The sequence below is a fragment of the Palaemon carinicauda genome, chromosome 5 (genome assembly GCF_036898095.1).
Source record: "Palaemon carinicauda isolate YSFRI2023 chromosome 5, ASM3689809v2, whole genome shotgun sequence".
NCBI classification, from domain to species: Eukaryota; Metazoa; Arthropoda; class Malacostraca; order Decapoda; family Palaemonidae; genus Palaemon; species Palaemon carinicauda.
In genome coordinates this window covers 178,976,134-178,991,848 of record NC_090729.1, presented here as the reverse complement: position 1 = coordinate 178,991,848, position 15,715 = coordinate 178,976,134, and the positions used below count along the sequence as shown (strand labels likewise).

At 35.9% G+C, this 15,715-nt stretch overlaps 1 protein-coding gene across 1 annotated transcript in view; it reads left to right on the top strand.

Annotated features, from left to right (window-relative positions):
- LOC137641274 (uncharacterized) overlaps nt 1-15,715 on the top strand; it is a gene marked incomplete at its 5' end in the record, with an annotated part of 145,611 nt that overhangs the window by 19,807 nt on the left and 110,089 nt on the right. Inside the window, 13 exon segments of the mRNA XM_068373702.1 lie at nt 135-806; nt 942-1,042; nt 1,260-1,451; nt 2,117-2,225; nt 2,390-2,656; nt 2,659-2,916; nt 3,213-3,527; nt 3,779-4,438; nt 4,441-5,330; nt 5,333-5,594; nt 5,733-5,858; nt 8,180-8,974; nt 10,293-12,068. Coding sequence (XP_068229803.1) covers nt 135-806; nt 942-1,042; nt 1,260-1,451; nt 2,117-2,225; nt 2,390-2,656; nt 2,659-2,916; nt 3,213-3,527; nt 3,779-4,438; nt 4,441-5,330; nt 5,333-5,594; nt 5,733-5,858; nt 8,180-8,974; nt 10,293-12,068 — 6,423 coding nt within the window.

The window sequence follows — 15,715 nt, the reverse complement described above, 5'->3', positions numbered from 1 at the left end:
ATTTGTAAACTCTTATGTTATGGTTTCACGTGATAATCATATAACCTGTATCATAATTTTTAGCTTAACTTTTAAAGTCACTGAACATTTACTCTGCTGTTAATGGTAATACTTTATTTTTTTTTTATTTACAGATCCCTGTGATAATGTTAATTGTGGGTTCGGACGATGTCAGACAGTTGAACACGAGGCTGTATGTTACTGTGAACGTGGATTTGAAACAGATTCTAATGGTGGCTGTGTTGATATGGATGAATGCCGAGACACACCTTGTCATCGCACTGCATTGTGCCGTAATACATTGGGAAGTTATTCTTGTGTGTGTCCAACTGGTCAAGTAGGTGATCCAGTTGTTACTGGATGCCGAAATCCTGATGACTGTACAAGCGACGATCAGTGTCCTAATAGTGCTGCTTGTCTCCAGTCACGGTGCCGTAACCCTTGTGAAGTGCCTAATGTTTGTGGACCACGTGCACAGTGCTCATCTTCACAGCATAAAGCTGTCTGTATCTGCCCACCACGTACCACAGGAAATCCATACATTGAGTGCACTCCTTTGCAATGTATTGGTCATGGAGATTGCCTTGCAGATCAGTCTTGCATCAGTAACAAGTGTGTTAATCCTTGTTCAATCCCCGGTGTCTGTGGTAAGAATGCTGCTTGTACCCCGAAAGCTCATCTTCATCAGTGCTTCTGTCAAGCAGGTTTCACAGGAGACCCAAATCTTGGTTGTACATCTATTAAAACATGTATTGTGGAAACCGACTGCCCTGGTGGAGAACAGTGTAATGGTGGTATATGTGTTGGTAAGTATTTTGTTTTCAGTATGATTCCTGTAGAGAAATTTTCTGATACATTGTAGCTTTGGTGCTTACAAAATCACATAGAATAAATCATAAACGTAGTTAGCTGAGAAGGTAATGTTAATGGTATTTTTACAGCTGCATGCGGTAGTAGCCGTGATTGCCTTACAGGACAAGTTTGTATTGAAGGATCCTGCGTGCCCACGTGTAAAGCAAGTGCAGATTGCCCAGATCTTCAGGTAAACACATTTTTGTATATTTTTTCCCATGTACACAAGATTTTACTTCATCTTTCAGTACAGTTACATTGAAACTTTTTCTCTAATTTTACTAATTTAATTTAATTTTTATTACATTCAATTATTTTTAACTAGTACCATGTATGATATATATTCTTACCTTGATCTGTTCTGTATTTTCAAAGTCCAGTGTTATATTATAAATTTAATTTTGTAGGTCTGCCAGAACAACATTTGTGTGCCAGAAGTGAAATGTCGTCAAAACAGCGATTGCGATGTCAGTGAACAGTGTCGATCCAATGCAGTGGGTCAGGCGGAGTGCAAATCAGCTTGTGACGGTTTAGTTCTCTGTGGTCGAAGTGCTGAATGTGTGTCTGTTAACCATGAACCAGTATGCCAGTGTCCTCAGGTATTGTCAGCTGTTTTTAGCATTTTATTTTCTGCCTACAGTATATTTGGCTGTAATGATATAGGTTGCCTTCTGAACATAGCTCTTGTATATTATATTAGTAGGATTTCAAGGTGTACTTTATACAGGTGTATAAATAATTTGTTTTTCCCTTTGTGACTTGATACATACATATACTGTATATATATATATATATATATATATATATATATATATATATATATATATATATATACTTATATGTGTATATATATATATATATATATATATATATATATATATATATACATACATATAAGTATATATACATATATATATATATATATATATATATATATATATATATATATATATATATACATATAAGTATATATATATATATATATATATATATATATATATATATATATATATATATATACATATAAGTATGTGTATATATATATATATATATATATATATATATATATATATATATATATATATATATATATATATGTATGTATATATATATATATATATATATGTATATATACTGTATAATAATATGTATACTGTATATATACTATTATATATGTATGTACATGTATATGTATCTTAATGATATATCTAATGGCTTTATTTGTTCGTTTTTACTGATGAATTGTGTTGTTATTATTTTTAAGGGATATTTTGGTGATCCAACCGATGACAGAGTTGGTTGCAAAAAGATTGAATGTGAAGTTGATGGAGACTGTTCTCAAGATAAGCGATGTGACAACTATGAATGCAAAAGTAAGTTTGAAATTATGAATTTCTTATTCTAGAAGTAGATATTGTACATAGAATTTTTACATGAATAGTAGCCTAGCATTTGTGATTAAATTGTAGGCTACGTTTAACTACAAAAGTTATTCTTATGTGGTCAATAATATATGTCTTTTCCAATTTCCTTTCAGTTGCTTGCCGTGTTAACAATCAGTGTGGCACAAATGCTTATTGTGTTTCTGAAGCTCACAAAGCAGTATGCTTCTGTCGAGACGGATTCCAAGGTGATCCTCTTAAGAATTGTAACCCAATTGATGCGTGTGCAGATAATCCCTGTGCACCCAATGCTAAATGTAATAATTTCCGAGGAACATTTAAATGCCTTTGTCCACCTGGTACAGTGGGCGATCCATACGATCTAAATGGATTGGGATGTAAAGATCCAGCAGCTTGTTTGTCAACACTGATTGCCCACCTACTGCATATTGTGGAGAAGAAAATGGCCTTCCTAAATGTAAAGGTGTTTGCGCAGAGTCAAACCTATGTGGCCCCAATGCTGAGTGTAGTGCACTTAATCATCGCCCTGTTTGTACCTGCATACCTGGTTATGAGGGTGATCCAACAGACTTAGTTATTGGTTGCCGGCCTGTAGTGACAATATGTCGTATTAATTCCGATTGCCCTCCAAGCACGATTTGTGATGGAGAACGATGCAGACGTAAGTTTTTGTTTGTCTTTTAACCACCTGGTGTTAATGTTTAGACATATTATAGTGTTGTTCCCAAGGCCTATCATAAGAATATAACTTTTTGCAGTCTTGTACAGAACTCTTCTTTCTTGACTTACTTCTAATGTGGTATTAGGTAATTGGTCTGGGATTTTTAGGCAGATTAAGTACCAAAGCTTCTATTGATATAAGATACTTTGTTTTATTGAAGTTTTTTTCCAGTTTATTCAAAATATCTCTTTTTAATAGTGTATATCTTAATCTCATTTTGGCATTTCTCTTAACAGCTCCTTGCCAGAATGATCAAGAATGTGGACTAACTGAAGCATGCCTTAGAGGTCAGTGTTCAAATCTTTGTGACCAAGAAGCTTCATGTGGCCTTAATGCTGTATGCAACATGGCCAATCACCAAAAAGTATGCTCTTGCCCTCCTGGCTTCTCTGGTGATGCAGAAAAGGAATGCTATAGGGTTCCTTCTGCTTGTCAGAGGAACAATGATTGCCCATCCGGATTCTTTTGTAGGAATGGCATGTGTATGCTCAGCTGTTCTGGAGACAGTTCTTGTGCTCAGAATGAAAAGTGCATCGACAATTCCTGTATCTGTAAGTATCCTTTATTTAAACTCTATTCCTGCCATTAAATATACAGTTAACTAGTAGAGTAAGCATACATAGGAAATTGTGCTACTTGTAACTTTCTTGTATATGTATTCATTATTTTTTGCATGTAGCATATACATTAGAAATATTGTTAAATGGGGTGATGTATATAATGCTTGTATTATTATTATTTAATGATTCAAAATCATAACAAACTTTTTAGTGTCATGCAACTTTACTTTCCTCTTTTTCAGTGACTTGCCGTGTAGACAACGATTGTTTCCTTGGTCACATTTGCTTGAACAACCTCTGCATGATTGGGTGCCGTGCCAATGAGGACTGCTCATCTGGTGAAGCATGTTTAAATAACAAGTGCACAGACCCTTGTGGATCAACATCTGTCTGTGGGCCAAATGCAATATGCTCAGTAGTAAACCATCGTGCTCAGTGTTCATGCCCTCTAGACTTCATTCCCAACCCTTCTCCGAATGTTGCCTGCTCAAGGGAACCAAAGCCATGTAATGTCAACTCTGATTGTTCTTCAGGATTTATATGCAGTTTTGGCACTTGCCTGCCAATATGCTCATCTGATGCTAACTGCCTTCCCAATGAACAGTGTGTCAAGACTGTTTGTCGCCCTAAATGTAGGAGGGATGATGACTGCCGATCAGGAGAGATTTGTGATAACCTCGTTTGTACCATAGGTTGTCGATCGGATACAGAATGTCCATCAAAGCAAGCTTGCGTTAATAATAAATGCTCTGACCCGTGTGATTCGGCAAATGCATGTGGTGGCAATGCTCGTTGTTCTGTTGATGGTCATCGTATCCAGTGCTCATGTCCCGATAATTTAGTAGGTGATCCCAATGTCAATTGTCGTCTGCCTCCCACTAAATGTACCAACGATGGAGAATGTCCAGAGGAATGACCTGTTTCTCTGAAACTTGCAAACCTCTTTGTTCCAGTGACCAATCATGCTTTGATAATGAACGTTGTGTAGGTGGTGTATGCAAAGAAATTTGCAGCTCTGATACACAGTGTGGTGTTGGTAACATTTGCAAAAATCGCCTCTGTGTTTTGGGGTGTCGAGCTGATTCAGCCTGCTTACCAGAACAGTCTTGTGTTAACCAACAATGCAAGAATCCCTGTAAGGAATCAACAACTTGTGGGACATGTGCTCAATGTCAGATGGTCAACCATCAAGCTCAGTGCAGTTGTCCAGCTAATACTGTTGGCAATCCTTCTATTTCATGCACAGCACCGGCTCGTCAGTGTAAATCTAACACAGATTGTGGGATCCAGGGATCTTGTGAGGGAGGATTTTGCACTAAGTCATGTTCTTCAACATCTCAGTGCAATTGCGGAGAAAGCTGTAATAATGGATATTGTAGGGCCGATTGTATTGAAGATCAGGATTGCTCTCAGGGTTTCTTGTGCCGTAGTCGTGTATGCATTGCAGGTTGTCGTGCAAATACAGATTGTCCTCTTACTCAAAGCTGTGTCAATGGCAAATGCAAAAATCCATGTGATGATAATCCTTGTGGAGAAAATACTTCCTGCAGAGCTTCAGACCACAGACCACTTTGTTTCTGTCTTCCTGGTTACCAAGGTGATCCTCAGAAAGGGTGCATAAAATATGATTGTCTTGCCAATGGTGATTGCCGCTCAGAACAAGCCTGTATTGATAGAAAATGCAAGAATCCATGTCTAGAAGAAAATTGTGGCACCAATTCTCAGTGCCGTGTAGTAAATCACAATGTAGAGTGCTCTTGCCCATCTGATATTATGGTGACCCAAAAGAAGAATGTAAGAAGGAAATTAATGAATGCTTGAGCAATCCCTGTGCTAATAATGCCCAGTGCACCAATACAATAGGCAGTTTTCTTTGTTCCTGTAACACTGGATGTCAAGGAGATCCATATCAGTCAGGCTGTTTATGTGCACAAGACAAGGTTGATCCCTGCCAGAGATTCACATGTGGTAAAAATGCCAAGTGCCGGGATATATCTAATGACGAAGCAGAGTGCTATTGCCCCGCTGAACTTCCTAATGGAGACCCCTTAGTAAAATGTAAGCCATACACTAGATACTTCCTTTCTTTTTAGATTTCAATGGAGAGATATTAGCCTTGTTAATACAGCTTGAGAGTGCCTGTAGTTTAATTTTTTCGAATTTTTTTACACAATGATGATGAACATATTTGACTAGGTACTGGAGACTGTCGTAATACTGGCTGTGGATTGGGTGCTACCTGTGTACGAGATCGTGATGGTGATTATGAGTGCAGGTGCAGAGATGGATGGAATGGCAACCCTTATGCAGAATGCACCCCTGGTAAGTTAATGCATAAGTTATTGCATAGTTGGCTTGAACCATTTAGTTGTAGTATGGTGTTTATGTTTATAAGTCAGACACATAATAGCAGATAGAACACAGCATGGATGAGAAGTGTCTGCACTTTTTTTTTATTTAAGGGACTTGAAGAATATAAGTTGGTTGGTAAATTCAGTTTAAACTGCATTTGAGAATGCCATGGCCATTATAAATTAGATACTCATGTTAAAATACTAGATCAATATAGACTTTTTCATCAATAAAGTTGAATGTGTCGACTATTAATATGGAAAACGACAGAATTTTTAGTCTTACTTAAACACTTCTGATAAATTTTTTTTGTTTAAAGATAACCTTATAGTTTGTTATTGAATTTACTTTCTCCTAATATGAGAAATAAATCGTTGATTAAGATATATATCCTTCTAAAGTAGATTATCATTCAAGTTAGAAAGATGCATAAGCTGTTGTTTGGTGCTGGTTTTGAAAGCTGTCTATGCTAGCCATTGCATTACTTGAAATAATATCTTTATAAATTTTGATTGGAAGGAACACTTTTGCAGAAGATTATGATTGCAGTGATGTATTTGTTATTGATACTGATAAATTTAAATCTTTTTCTACTGTTCTGTATAAAAAAAACTTTTATTACAGTTTGAAGGAACTTAAACGAACTAGATAATTCCTTTTCTATCATAGATTTTTTTTACTACTCTTGATCTGTAGCTCAAAGTACCTTGACTATTATTTTGAAAATGTCATATACTGTATTGGGTTTAATGTAGTGGTGGAAAATTGTTGTATTCTCTTGGAGAGGGAAAGTGCTACCACAAAATTTCTATGGTGATTTTAGTGATCGTATATTGTGTGAAAATGGTATGCAAGAGTTTTCCTTATGTTTTCGAAGACAGAAAGAAAGGATATGAGCTTTGGTGTGTGTTTGCTTATTTTGAATATTTTGGTAAGTTTGGCTGGTATGAGACTGATCTTAGTAAGTCTAAGTGTTTACTATAGGAATTTGATATAATAAAAGCTCTGCTGGTAACTTGAGAATCCTCCTCAGTGAAGTATATGTGAGTTTTTTATAACTTTATCTCATTTCTTTTTTATTTAAATTGACTGCATCTTTATTCACAGAAGATGAAGATGCATTTACCATCTTTCTAACTTTTTTATATTGCAGAATTTACCTGCGCTATATTTTCCAGATTTTTTCTATATTCTTCTTCTGTATTATGATTATTTTAGTTTCTTTACTTAGTACCGTATTTACTTTGTTCTCTTTTGAACTGAAACTCTTTTGTTCAACTTTATATTATGCTCCCTGATTTCACAATCTGAGTCTCCTTATGCCTGTGTCAAAATCCTCAAAGCATATCCTTTGTCCTTATCACCTGTAATGGACCAGTGGCAGCTCAAACACTTTTTATCTACACCTGTCACACATGTCTCTTACCAAAATGGCAACAACTACAGTGCCCCATTTGTCCTCGTCCAGTGGTGTAACCCTTTCAAGGTTTTACAATTTTTGTACAAATTTTCTAAACCTCATAGTATGTCCTTGTCTCATCACCTACTTAATTTTCCCCTCTACTTATCCTAGTTATCATCTCAATCATTATTCTCATCTTCATTATCAAGACACTAAGTACATGTACACTGTGTCATTTAGTTTGTGCCTCCTAACATCTGTGAAGCATGTGTGCGTGTCTCATTCAAAAAAAAACCAGCTGCGTGCATTGTGTGCACACTTACCATAATATTAATTGATATCAGAAAGACAACAAAATTAATAACAGGAATGTGCACCCAGTTATTAATCAAGATACATTAGTCAGGTATTGTAGATGGGTATACAGTACAGGTGTACTTGTAATCACTGCAATGAAGGCTTTAAATGTTTACATCAGAAGTGACATAACACTGTTAACTGCGTTTTGTTTGATGCTAATAGCAGTTTATGCTGTGTACAACATTGGTTTCTAGTCATCTTTACCAGGATAAGCCACTTGAATTCTCTCTTTGTTCAGTTTATCCTTTTTATCCAAAAACTATTTGAGTTCTTAATTAAGTAAATAAGGGAATTAAGTAAACATTAGTTTATTTAGAAACACATTACTGGAGTAGCTTTAAAACAAGCGCTGTGTAATGTGTAAACAGAGTAAAATATTCTCCTTGAGACTTGACTAGGAAACAAAGTATACAGGTAAACGCTAGAATTTATTAAGGCCTCTACATTGTACCAATAACAACTCACTTGCATTTGTCTGTAGCTCTTTATGTGTGCATGCTCAATTGGCCTCTCACTTTTTCACACTTAGATACTCAGTGCACCTTAGACACAGACTGCCCGCCAACACAGGCATGTATAAGTGGACAGTGCGCGGATCCCTGCAATAGAAGGGGTGTGTGTGGCGAGCGAGCCCTTTGTCAGACAGTAGCCCATCAGCCATTGTGTTCATGTCCTCAGTGTTATGTTGGACGCCCTCAGATTGCTTGCCGTCCTGATCCTGATCCTGCTTGTTCCGCTACTCCAAAAGACCCGCCAGGTCCACCTGTGATTACAGAGTGTACTGGAAACAATGACTGTGCTGATAATCAGGCATGTGATGCCTCTTTGAGTAAGTGTTATGATCCATGCAATGATGGTGGGTCTTTATGTGAGGCTAATAAGATGTGTGAAGTCAGGAAGCATAAACCAACTTGTATATGCAAGCATGGGTTTGTTATCAATTCAGTGGGTGAGTTTGTCTGTGCGACAGGGCCCATTGATTGTCGCCGGGACGAGGAATGTGCAAGCAACCTAGCATGCGTCAGTGGTAGATGTACAAATCCATGTACAGTGGGTAGTCCATGTCCCCCTACCAAGCAGTGTCAAGTACTGAACCACCGTCCTGTGTGTATCTGTGTCAAGGATTGCACCCCCTCCATCACCATCTGCCTGAAGGATGAAGGATGTGCACCCACAGAGGCATGTGTATCCTACCAGTGTGTTAATCCTTGTGACTCTCATGGCTGTCCGGGAGACACACCTTGTTACGTCGAAGACCACAAACCTCTGTGTAAATTCTGCCCACCTGGTTTTACCGTTGATCCAGAATTGGGCTGCGTCAAAGGTAAACCCAACGCCCCAGTATTTGAGCGACCATCATGCTCATTCTCGTATATATTAACCCGACTGAGCGGTGAAGGAAGAAATAGTGGCACGTAGCCGGGTAGTAGGAAAATGAATTGTTGATGAGAGAGAATGATTAGAAGCTTTCCATTTACTTGTTTGATCCATTGCCTCTATCTGGCATGAACTCCTTTAACTGAAAGATAGTAAGATGAGTCCATCTTTTGCATGTTATCATATAAAGCTTGCTGGAACATGGAACATATATGTTTCCTTAGATTTAACATATTACAAATCTTTAATACTGTATCATATACCAGTAAAAATGAAGTATTTCAGTGGCCTTAAATGGTAATCTTTGGATGATTTTAGGACATCTATATAAATAGGTAACTACCTGGTTATATATTTGGTGGCCTATAAAGGAAACAGTAATATATCAAATTTTTTTCCAGTCTTAACTGCAAAAGATTTGCCTCTTGCTATTTTTCTGAAGCTATGTTGGAATTTTTAATGCCTTAGGTCATGGATCTTACAGTCAAGTGCTTGGTCAGACCACGATCTGATCAATAGAAAAGCAGTTTATTGACTAACTTTCTAGCATCCCAAAACTCAGCACTCTATTTGTTTCCCCTCTAGTTTTCACCCTCTATAAGCTCTTATCTTTAACATTTACAAGAATGTTTTAAAAGCTTAGAAATTTATTCTCATGTAAATTCACCCCTCAATTTTAATCTGTTTGAAATAGTTATCTGTGTGCCTATTCAAGTGCATTTTTTCACACATTCAATTTCTTTTGTAACAAGCTACAGTTCCTACAATACACCATATTCTATGTTGTAACAAGTTTTCTGTCTATTGCATGAAGTCTTAAACTGGTAACTATTGACCAGAAAGATTTCCCTCTCATCAGCATTTGTTTTCCTCTCAACCCATAGTTCCTTAACTAGTCAGCCACATCGACTAATGTCTGACTCACTCGACTAATAAGAAATTGGTTTTACTTACGTCTCACAATTTTAATACAAATAATTAATGGAATCAATGGAAAAAAATACATACTAGTTAACAGTCATACATACTTTACAGTTTATGTTTGATACCTCAAACTTCATGCATCAGTTTAATTTACAGTACATGAAGAAATTGGTATAGAATACAGAAATATCAATAACCTATTAACTTATCCAACAAAGGAAAAGACATTGACTGACAGCTGACACTCCTTCATTTAAATCTATGCTAATACAAACATGAAACAATAACAGATTCTTCAATTATACTTTTTATACTTCATTTCCATATTTTGCATGTCCCAGCAGACACCGATACTAGTACTCCCCCTTCCATCAATCCCACCACAACCACCACAAGCGCGAAGACGTTATGCCGCATTGATGCAGACTGCGGCACAACTACATTCTTATGTCTCCAAGGACAGTGTACAAACCCTTGCCAGATAGCTTGTGGGACACATAATTGTGAAATAAAGAAAGATAATATTGATAATAAAGTTCATGTTATTTGTCAAGATACATCATTACCATTTGAACCCACTACCACATCTTCAGATATAGGAAAAACTTTAGCACCAAAAGAACCTACAAAAATAAGTGGATTTTTCACTCCAGAGAAACCTATACTAAGTTCAACTCCTAAACAACCATTTGCTGAATTTACAACTTCAACTCCCAGACTACCCCAGACATCTTTATCTAGTCCTCCTCCTCCTTTTTCTTCTTTTGACAGAACTACCAAAACGCCAAGTGTTTCATCAAAACGACCTCCCAAACTTGAAACAACCCCCTTTAAACCAGATATACCAGCCAGTCAGACTCCACTTATTGTCACAGAGGAATATACACCAGTATCTCCCTCAAGCAAACCTGAAATAACTACTTTGCCATTTGAACATCCTGACACATTCAAGACTACAAGTCAAAAACCATCTGTTTCAGTGCCAGAAATCCAAACAGTGACAACACTAAAACAAAAACCTGTAACACCAGAAGGGCCACATTCACTGCCACCAGATTTTAGCTTTACAACTCCGCAACAATCTTTTAGTTCGCAAACACCAGGATATCCTGATAACATACTTTCAACCATAAGAAGTGAAGACCAAATAAGTGTAACACCAAGTCCATCACCTTTTCCAAAAAGACCAGAAATTCTGATTGAAAAACCTTTAAGGCCTAAAGGTAGACCACCAGTAGTTACTTCAAGGCCTGGATCACTGGAGACAACAACACTTCAAAATGAACATCCTTCATCAGAGAAAGAGGTACTAATAGTAACAACTAAGAGACCACAGACTACCACAAAGACGTCTCCCAGAATTCCTGATATATTAGTTACAGAAACTATGCCTGAAGAGCCAAAAGTTTCAACAAGACCCACTTCAAGACCCAAGATACCACAGACAGAATTATCAGCAGTAACAACATCAAAACCAAAATTACCAGTTATTGCACCAGTAAAGCCTGAATTGTTTGACGTCACAACGGGGTTGCCTGATACATTTACGGAAAAGCCTGAGATATCTGAGAAAGGGACAGTGATACCTAAAATACCTGTTACAATATCAAGGACATCACCAAGGCCTGAAATATCTGATCATGTGACAGTGAGACCCAAAGTACCAATAGTAAGACCAAATACAACACCAAAGCCTGTATTCCCTGTTTCACAACCTCCTGGTGTCGAAGTTATTCCAGAAACTACCTCTCCATCTTTGTTTGCTTCTGAAAGACCAGGCACCAGGACGACAACTCGACAATCTGATATTGATTTTACCCCTAGACCTCCTTCTGAAGTAGAATTTAGTCATCCCCCATCCTCTACCCCTCTTGAATTTTCTTTGACAGTCCCGACAACCACAGCTCCTTCAGTTCCTAAAACACTGTCTCCAGGTCCAAAGACGTGTACAAGCAGTGTTGAATGTCCTCGAAATCTTGCGTGTATCCAAAATCGATGTTCTGATCCTTGTAAAGTGTCTAGTCCATGTGGTAGTGGGTTCATTTGTGTTGTTAGAAGCAATAGACTAACTTGTCAGTGTCCCACGGGCCCGGCAATTGGATCCCGATGTCCCCAAGGTAATATTTGTTCCCCTGTGTTTCCCTCCAGAATTTGTGTAGCTTTTACCAGCTTCAAGGTTAGCAGGTCTTACTGTAAATGCTAAATTCTTATTCAGCATTCAGAAATGAAAAAATATCTTTTGTTACATGGGCTAAATTTTTTTAGTACTATTTTATTCAAGATTAATTTTGAGTGCAGTGCATAGATTGTTTATGACAATAGGTTTGTGAATATCCTTTTATAAATTAAAATATATTTAAAATCTTATATTGCAATTTGGCTGTCTGCTGATCAAGAATATTAGTTTTCCCTTTCATTCCCCCTCCCCTCTTACAATATTATTTTGCTGTCAAGTATTTTGAGACTCACCTACAAACATTTATTTATTCTTTTAGCATAAAGGAAATGTCCCTAGTGTTAACAAAGGTTGGTGTTCTTTAGACAGAATTTGAACGAGGATCATTGCATGGACTGCAAAATACTCTATTTTATAAGTCTAGCAGTTTAGTAATATGTGATCTGAATTCAAAATTTAATAAATTTGTATGTTTGAGTATTTTGCAGAAATGTGTTAAATGATTCTCCATTTTTTAACAGAAGAAACCAATCTTTGAATCAGTTAGAAAGCTTTTCTCTTCATGCTATAAAAAGTAAACTGTTTGCTGGAGAGTTATTGACGTACTTGTCCCTAAAGTCTTCTGGAGACATTTCTTGGTGAGGATTATCAATAATGTTGGAAACTTAACATTTGGTTATTGTAGACAACAACTTTTAAAACCCTACATAACAACCAGAACACAAAGCATAAAAATATGTTATGCACTTTAATTTTCAGTTAGTGATCATTACAGCATTACAGTAATTCAAAACCCATGTATCATACTGTATTCGGTCTAAGAGTTGTTGGTCTCTGTAAGGGTTCTGTTTTATAGGTTTTAGGCAGTTTTGATAGCTTCATGTCGTCACGTGTTTATAGTGCTGGAATATATGATGCCAGGGTATTTAAAAATTTGGTATCCCCATCCCCTAACAATATAAATACTGTACATTGCTACTCTCTTGTTTATTTTTCTAAAATGTACACTGGCTTCTTTATAATCTGCTATTGCATTTTTTTATAAGCCCAACAGCAGTGAGAAGGATTCAAACAATGATTAATTAGATTTTGATTAGCAACAAAGCAGATAATGAAGGATCCAAACTAATTACTGACCATGCTTTTGTGTGAATGTGTCATAACTTATCTGAACCTGTCAGCCTTCCGTGTCTGTCACTCAAGAGAAGTGGATCATTCTAGAGGGAGTATATCTTGTCTTCTGAAGAAATTAGCATAGCAGATATATGTTATACTAAACAATTTTGACTAAAAAGTATGTTATATAACCATTATGGTGAACATTTTGTTTTTGATTATATACATCTATTGCATTAAGTCTTTGAATTCCATTGGAGGCATTCTACTCGAGGGCATTTCTACTCTTTCTAGTACTAGTGGATGTATTTTATGTTCAGTAATTTTGTTATTTTTATAGTTAACACAAATTAAATTTTACAAAATATGTGGAATTATATATCAATGGAAATGAAATTTATTTAGCAATGCAATAGTATGCATTCTATTTCTAGGCTAGCAGTTTTGTGCTTAAGTAAATTAAAAAAAAAATATTTCTCCAAAATAAGTGCCTGGGACGAATAATAATTCTTTATGTTAGGACTTGGGATTGAAAGGGTTAATTGCTGTTCCATACATAGTTTTAATGAATTTCAAGTACTGTTATATATTTAGAAAAAGATCTTAATACGTATGATTCTATAGATAAATTATTTCGGTAAAATGAGGGACTGGCTTCCCCTAGAATATCCACACTTGTTCGTAACTACCTTGCTTCCTGTTGATGTCACGATTCACCCTTCGTCTTGGGGAAACTGCACTAAAACCTTCTTTGTGCTTTATTTTTGTGAAGTTGATCCTGTAGTGCTGGGTATATTTGTAATCCTTTTTTTACTAATTATGTTTGCCGTTGTACTTCAATGTTTGTTATTTATTTTGCAAAGTAATCTGAGCTTTGTTATGGTGCTTTATTAACCTGCGTTAATGAGGAAGAGCTTATGTTGTACTCTGCCAGAAAATGTGTCATCAGTTGTCTTGTGCTAAATCAACTGTATGAGCCTGCGACTGCATATTGTGCTTGTGCATTGCAAAATGGCACTTCCTGAGGAAGAACCAATTACATTAACCAGCAGCCGCGTTAATTGCATGAAGAAGTCTCTTACGTTATGCTAGTGGAGCATGCAATGATGGATTTTCTGCATTTTGTGCTTTTTGTGGACTGTAATGTTGTGCTTGCAATGATTGTATTATTTGTCTTGCTGTATTTGTTTTTATTGTTGTTGTTGTTTATACGTTATTTTTACAGGTTTACAGATCGTTATCAATAAAATTTTCATTTCAGAGACTATAACATATTGGAGACAGTACAGTACAATTTATTTTAATCTACACTATTGTCATCAGATTAAACTTACCACTTACTGTAGCATTTACAACCGATTATTTAACAGTTTTAACCAACATATATTTATTATGGAATGTGACTTAACAAATTTAACAAATTGATACCAAGAATGTTGACCTATTGCATCATTATTACCAAAAGAAAACATCAAATTATTGATGTTTAACAAATTAACAGGAATGTGTTATGATGACTAAAAAAAACCGTTTTTTCGCGTAATTTACTGATTAATTCTACTTCATCCATTCCTTTTCATCAAATCGATTTTTGTTTTCATTTTTATTACTTTTACCAAGTAATTATTGTTAGTTACATCACTTGTTTGTGAAAATTTGATGCTCGGCATTTCCTTTAAATCAGTATGCTGAAATAGTAATAATAAAATTGATCCCCTGTTTTCAAAATGTGGTTGTTCAGCCATGAAGTTATTTAATGTCCATACTGTAGTTTTCGTACTGTACTGTGTGCAGGTGTATAAAAATTTCCATAAGATTGTGAAATGGTATATACTGTGTTTATTTGAAAAAGTATATATATATATATATATATATATATATATATATATATATATATATATATATATATATATATATATATATATATATATATATATATATATATATATATATATATATGTAGTTTTTTTAAACTTTAATCTTTTCACATATTAGTTCAATGAAGAGGGGAAAATCTATTGAAATCATCGCATTGTCTTTTACCGTTATTTCTGCAACAGGTCAGAGCACTTAAGGTGGATACATAAGAATGTAGTTTCTCTAGGGCCGTTTTTATTCATTTATTACATAATGAAAACTAGATAATTCAGTAGTGAAGACGATGGTGGCTGTTGCAACTTGCTCAAATATACGACCGAGAAACTACCTTCTATTGAATCCAGTATTATGCCAGACTAACAATGGTCCCTCTTAACACAGCAGTCCATCCTCTGTTGACTCGCCAATGGTTATTGGCTAATTACGATGGGTGTCAGCCATTCATCAGGTTTACTCCCCTTCCGACTATATTAATAAAGCTGATATTTCATTATTTACAAGATAATAACTCCAAAGCTCTGACCTGGTGTGGCCTATTTTGAAATTTTGCAAGTGAATCCATGTCAATCGGTTGTTTTCTCTTTTTAAATCATC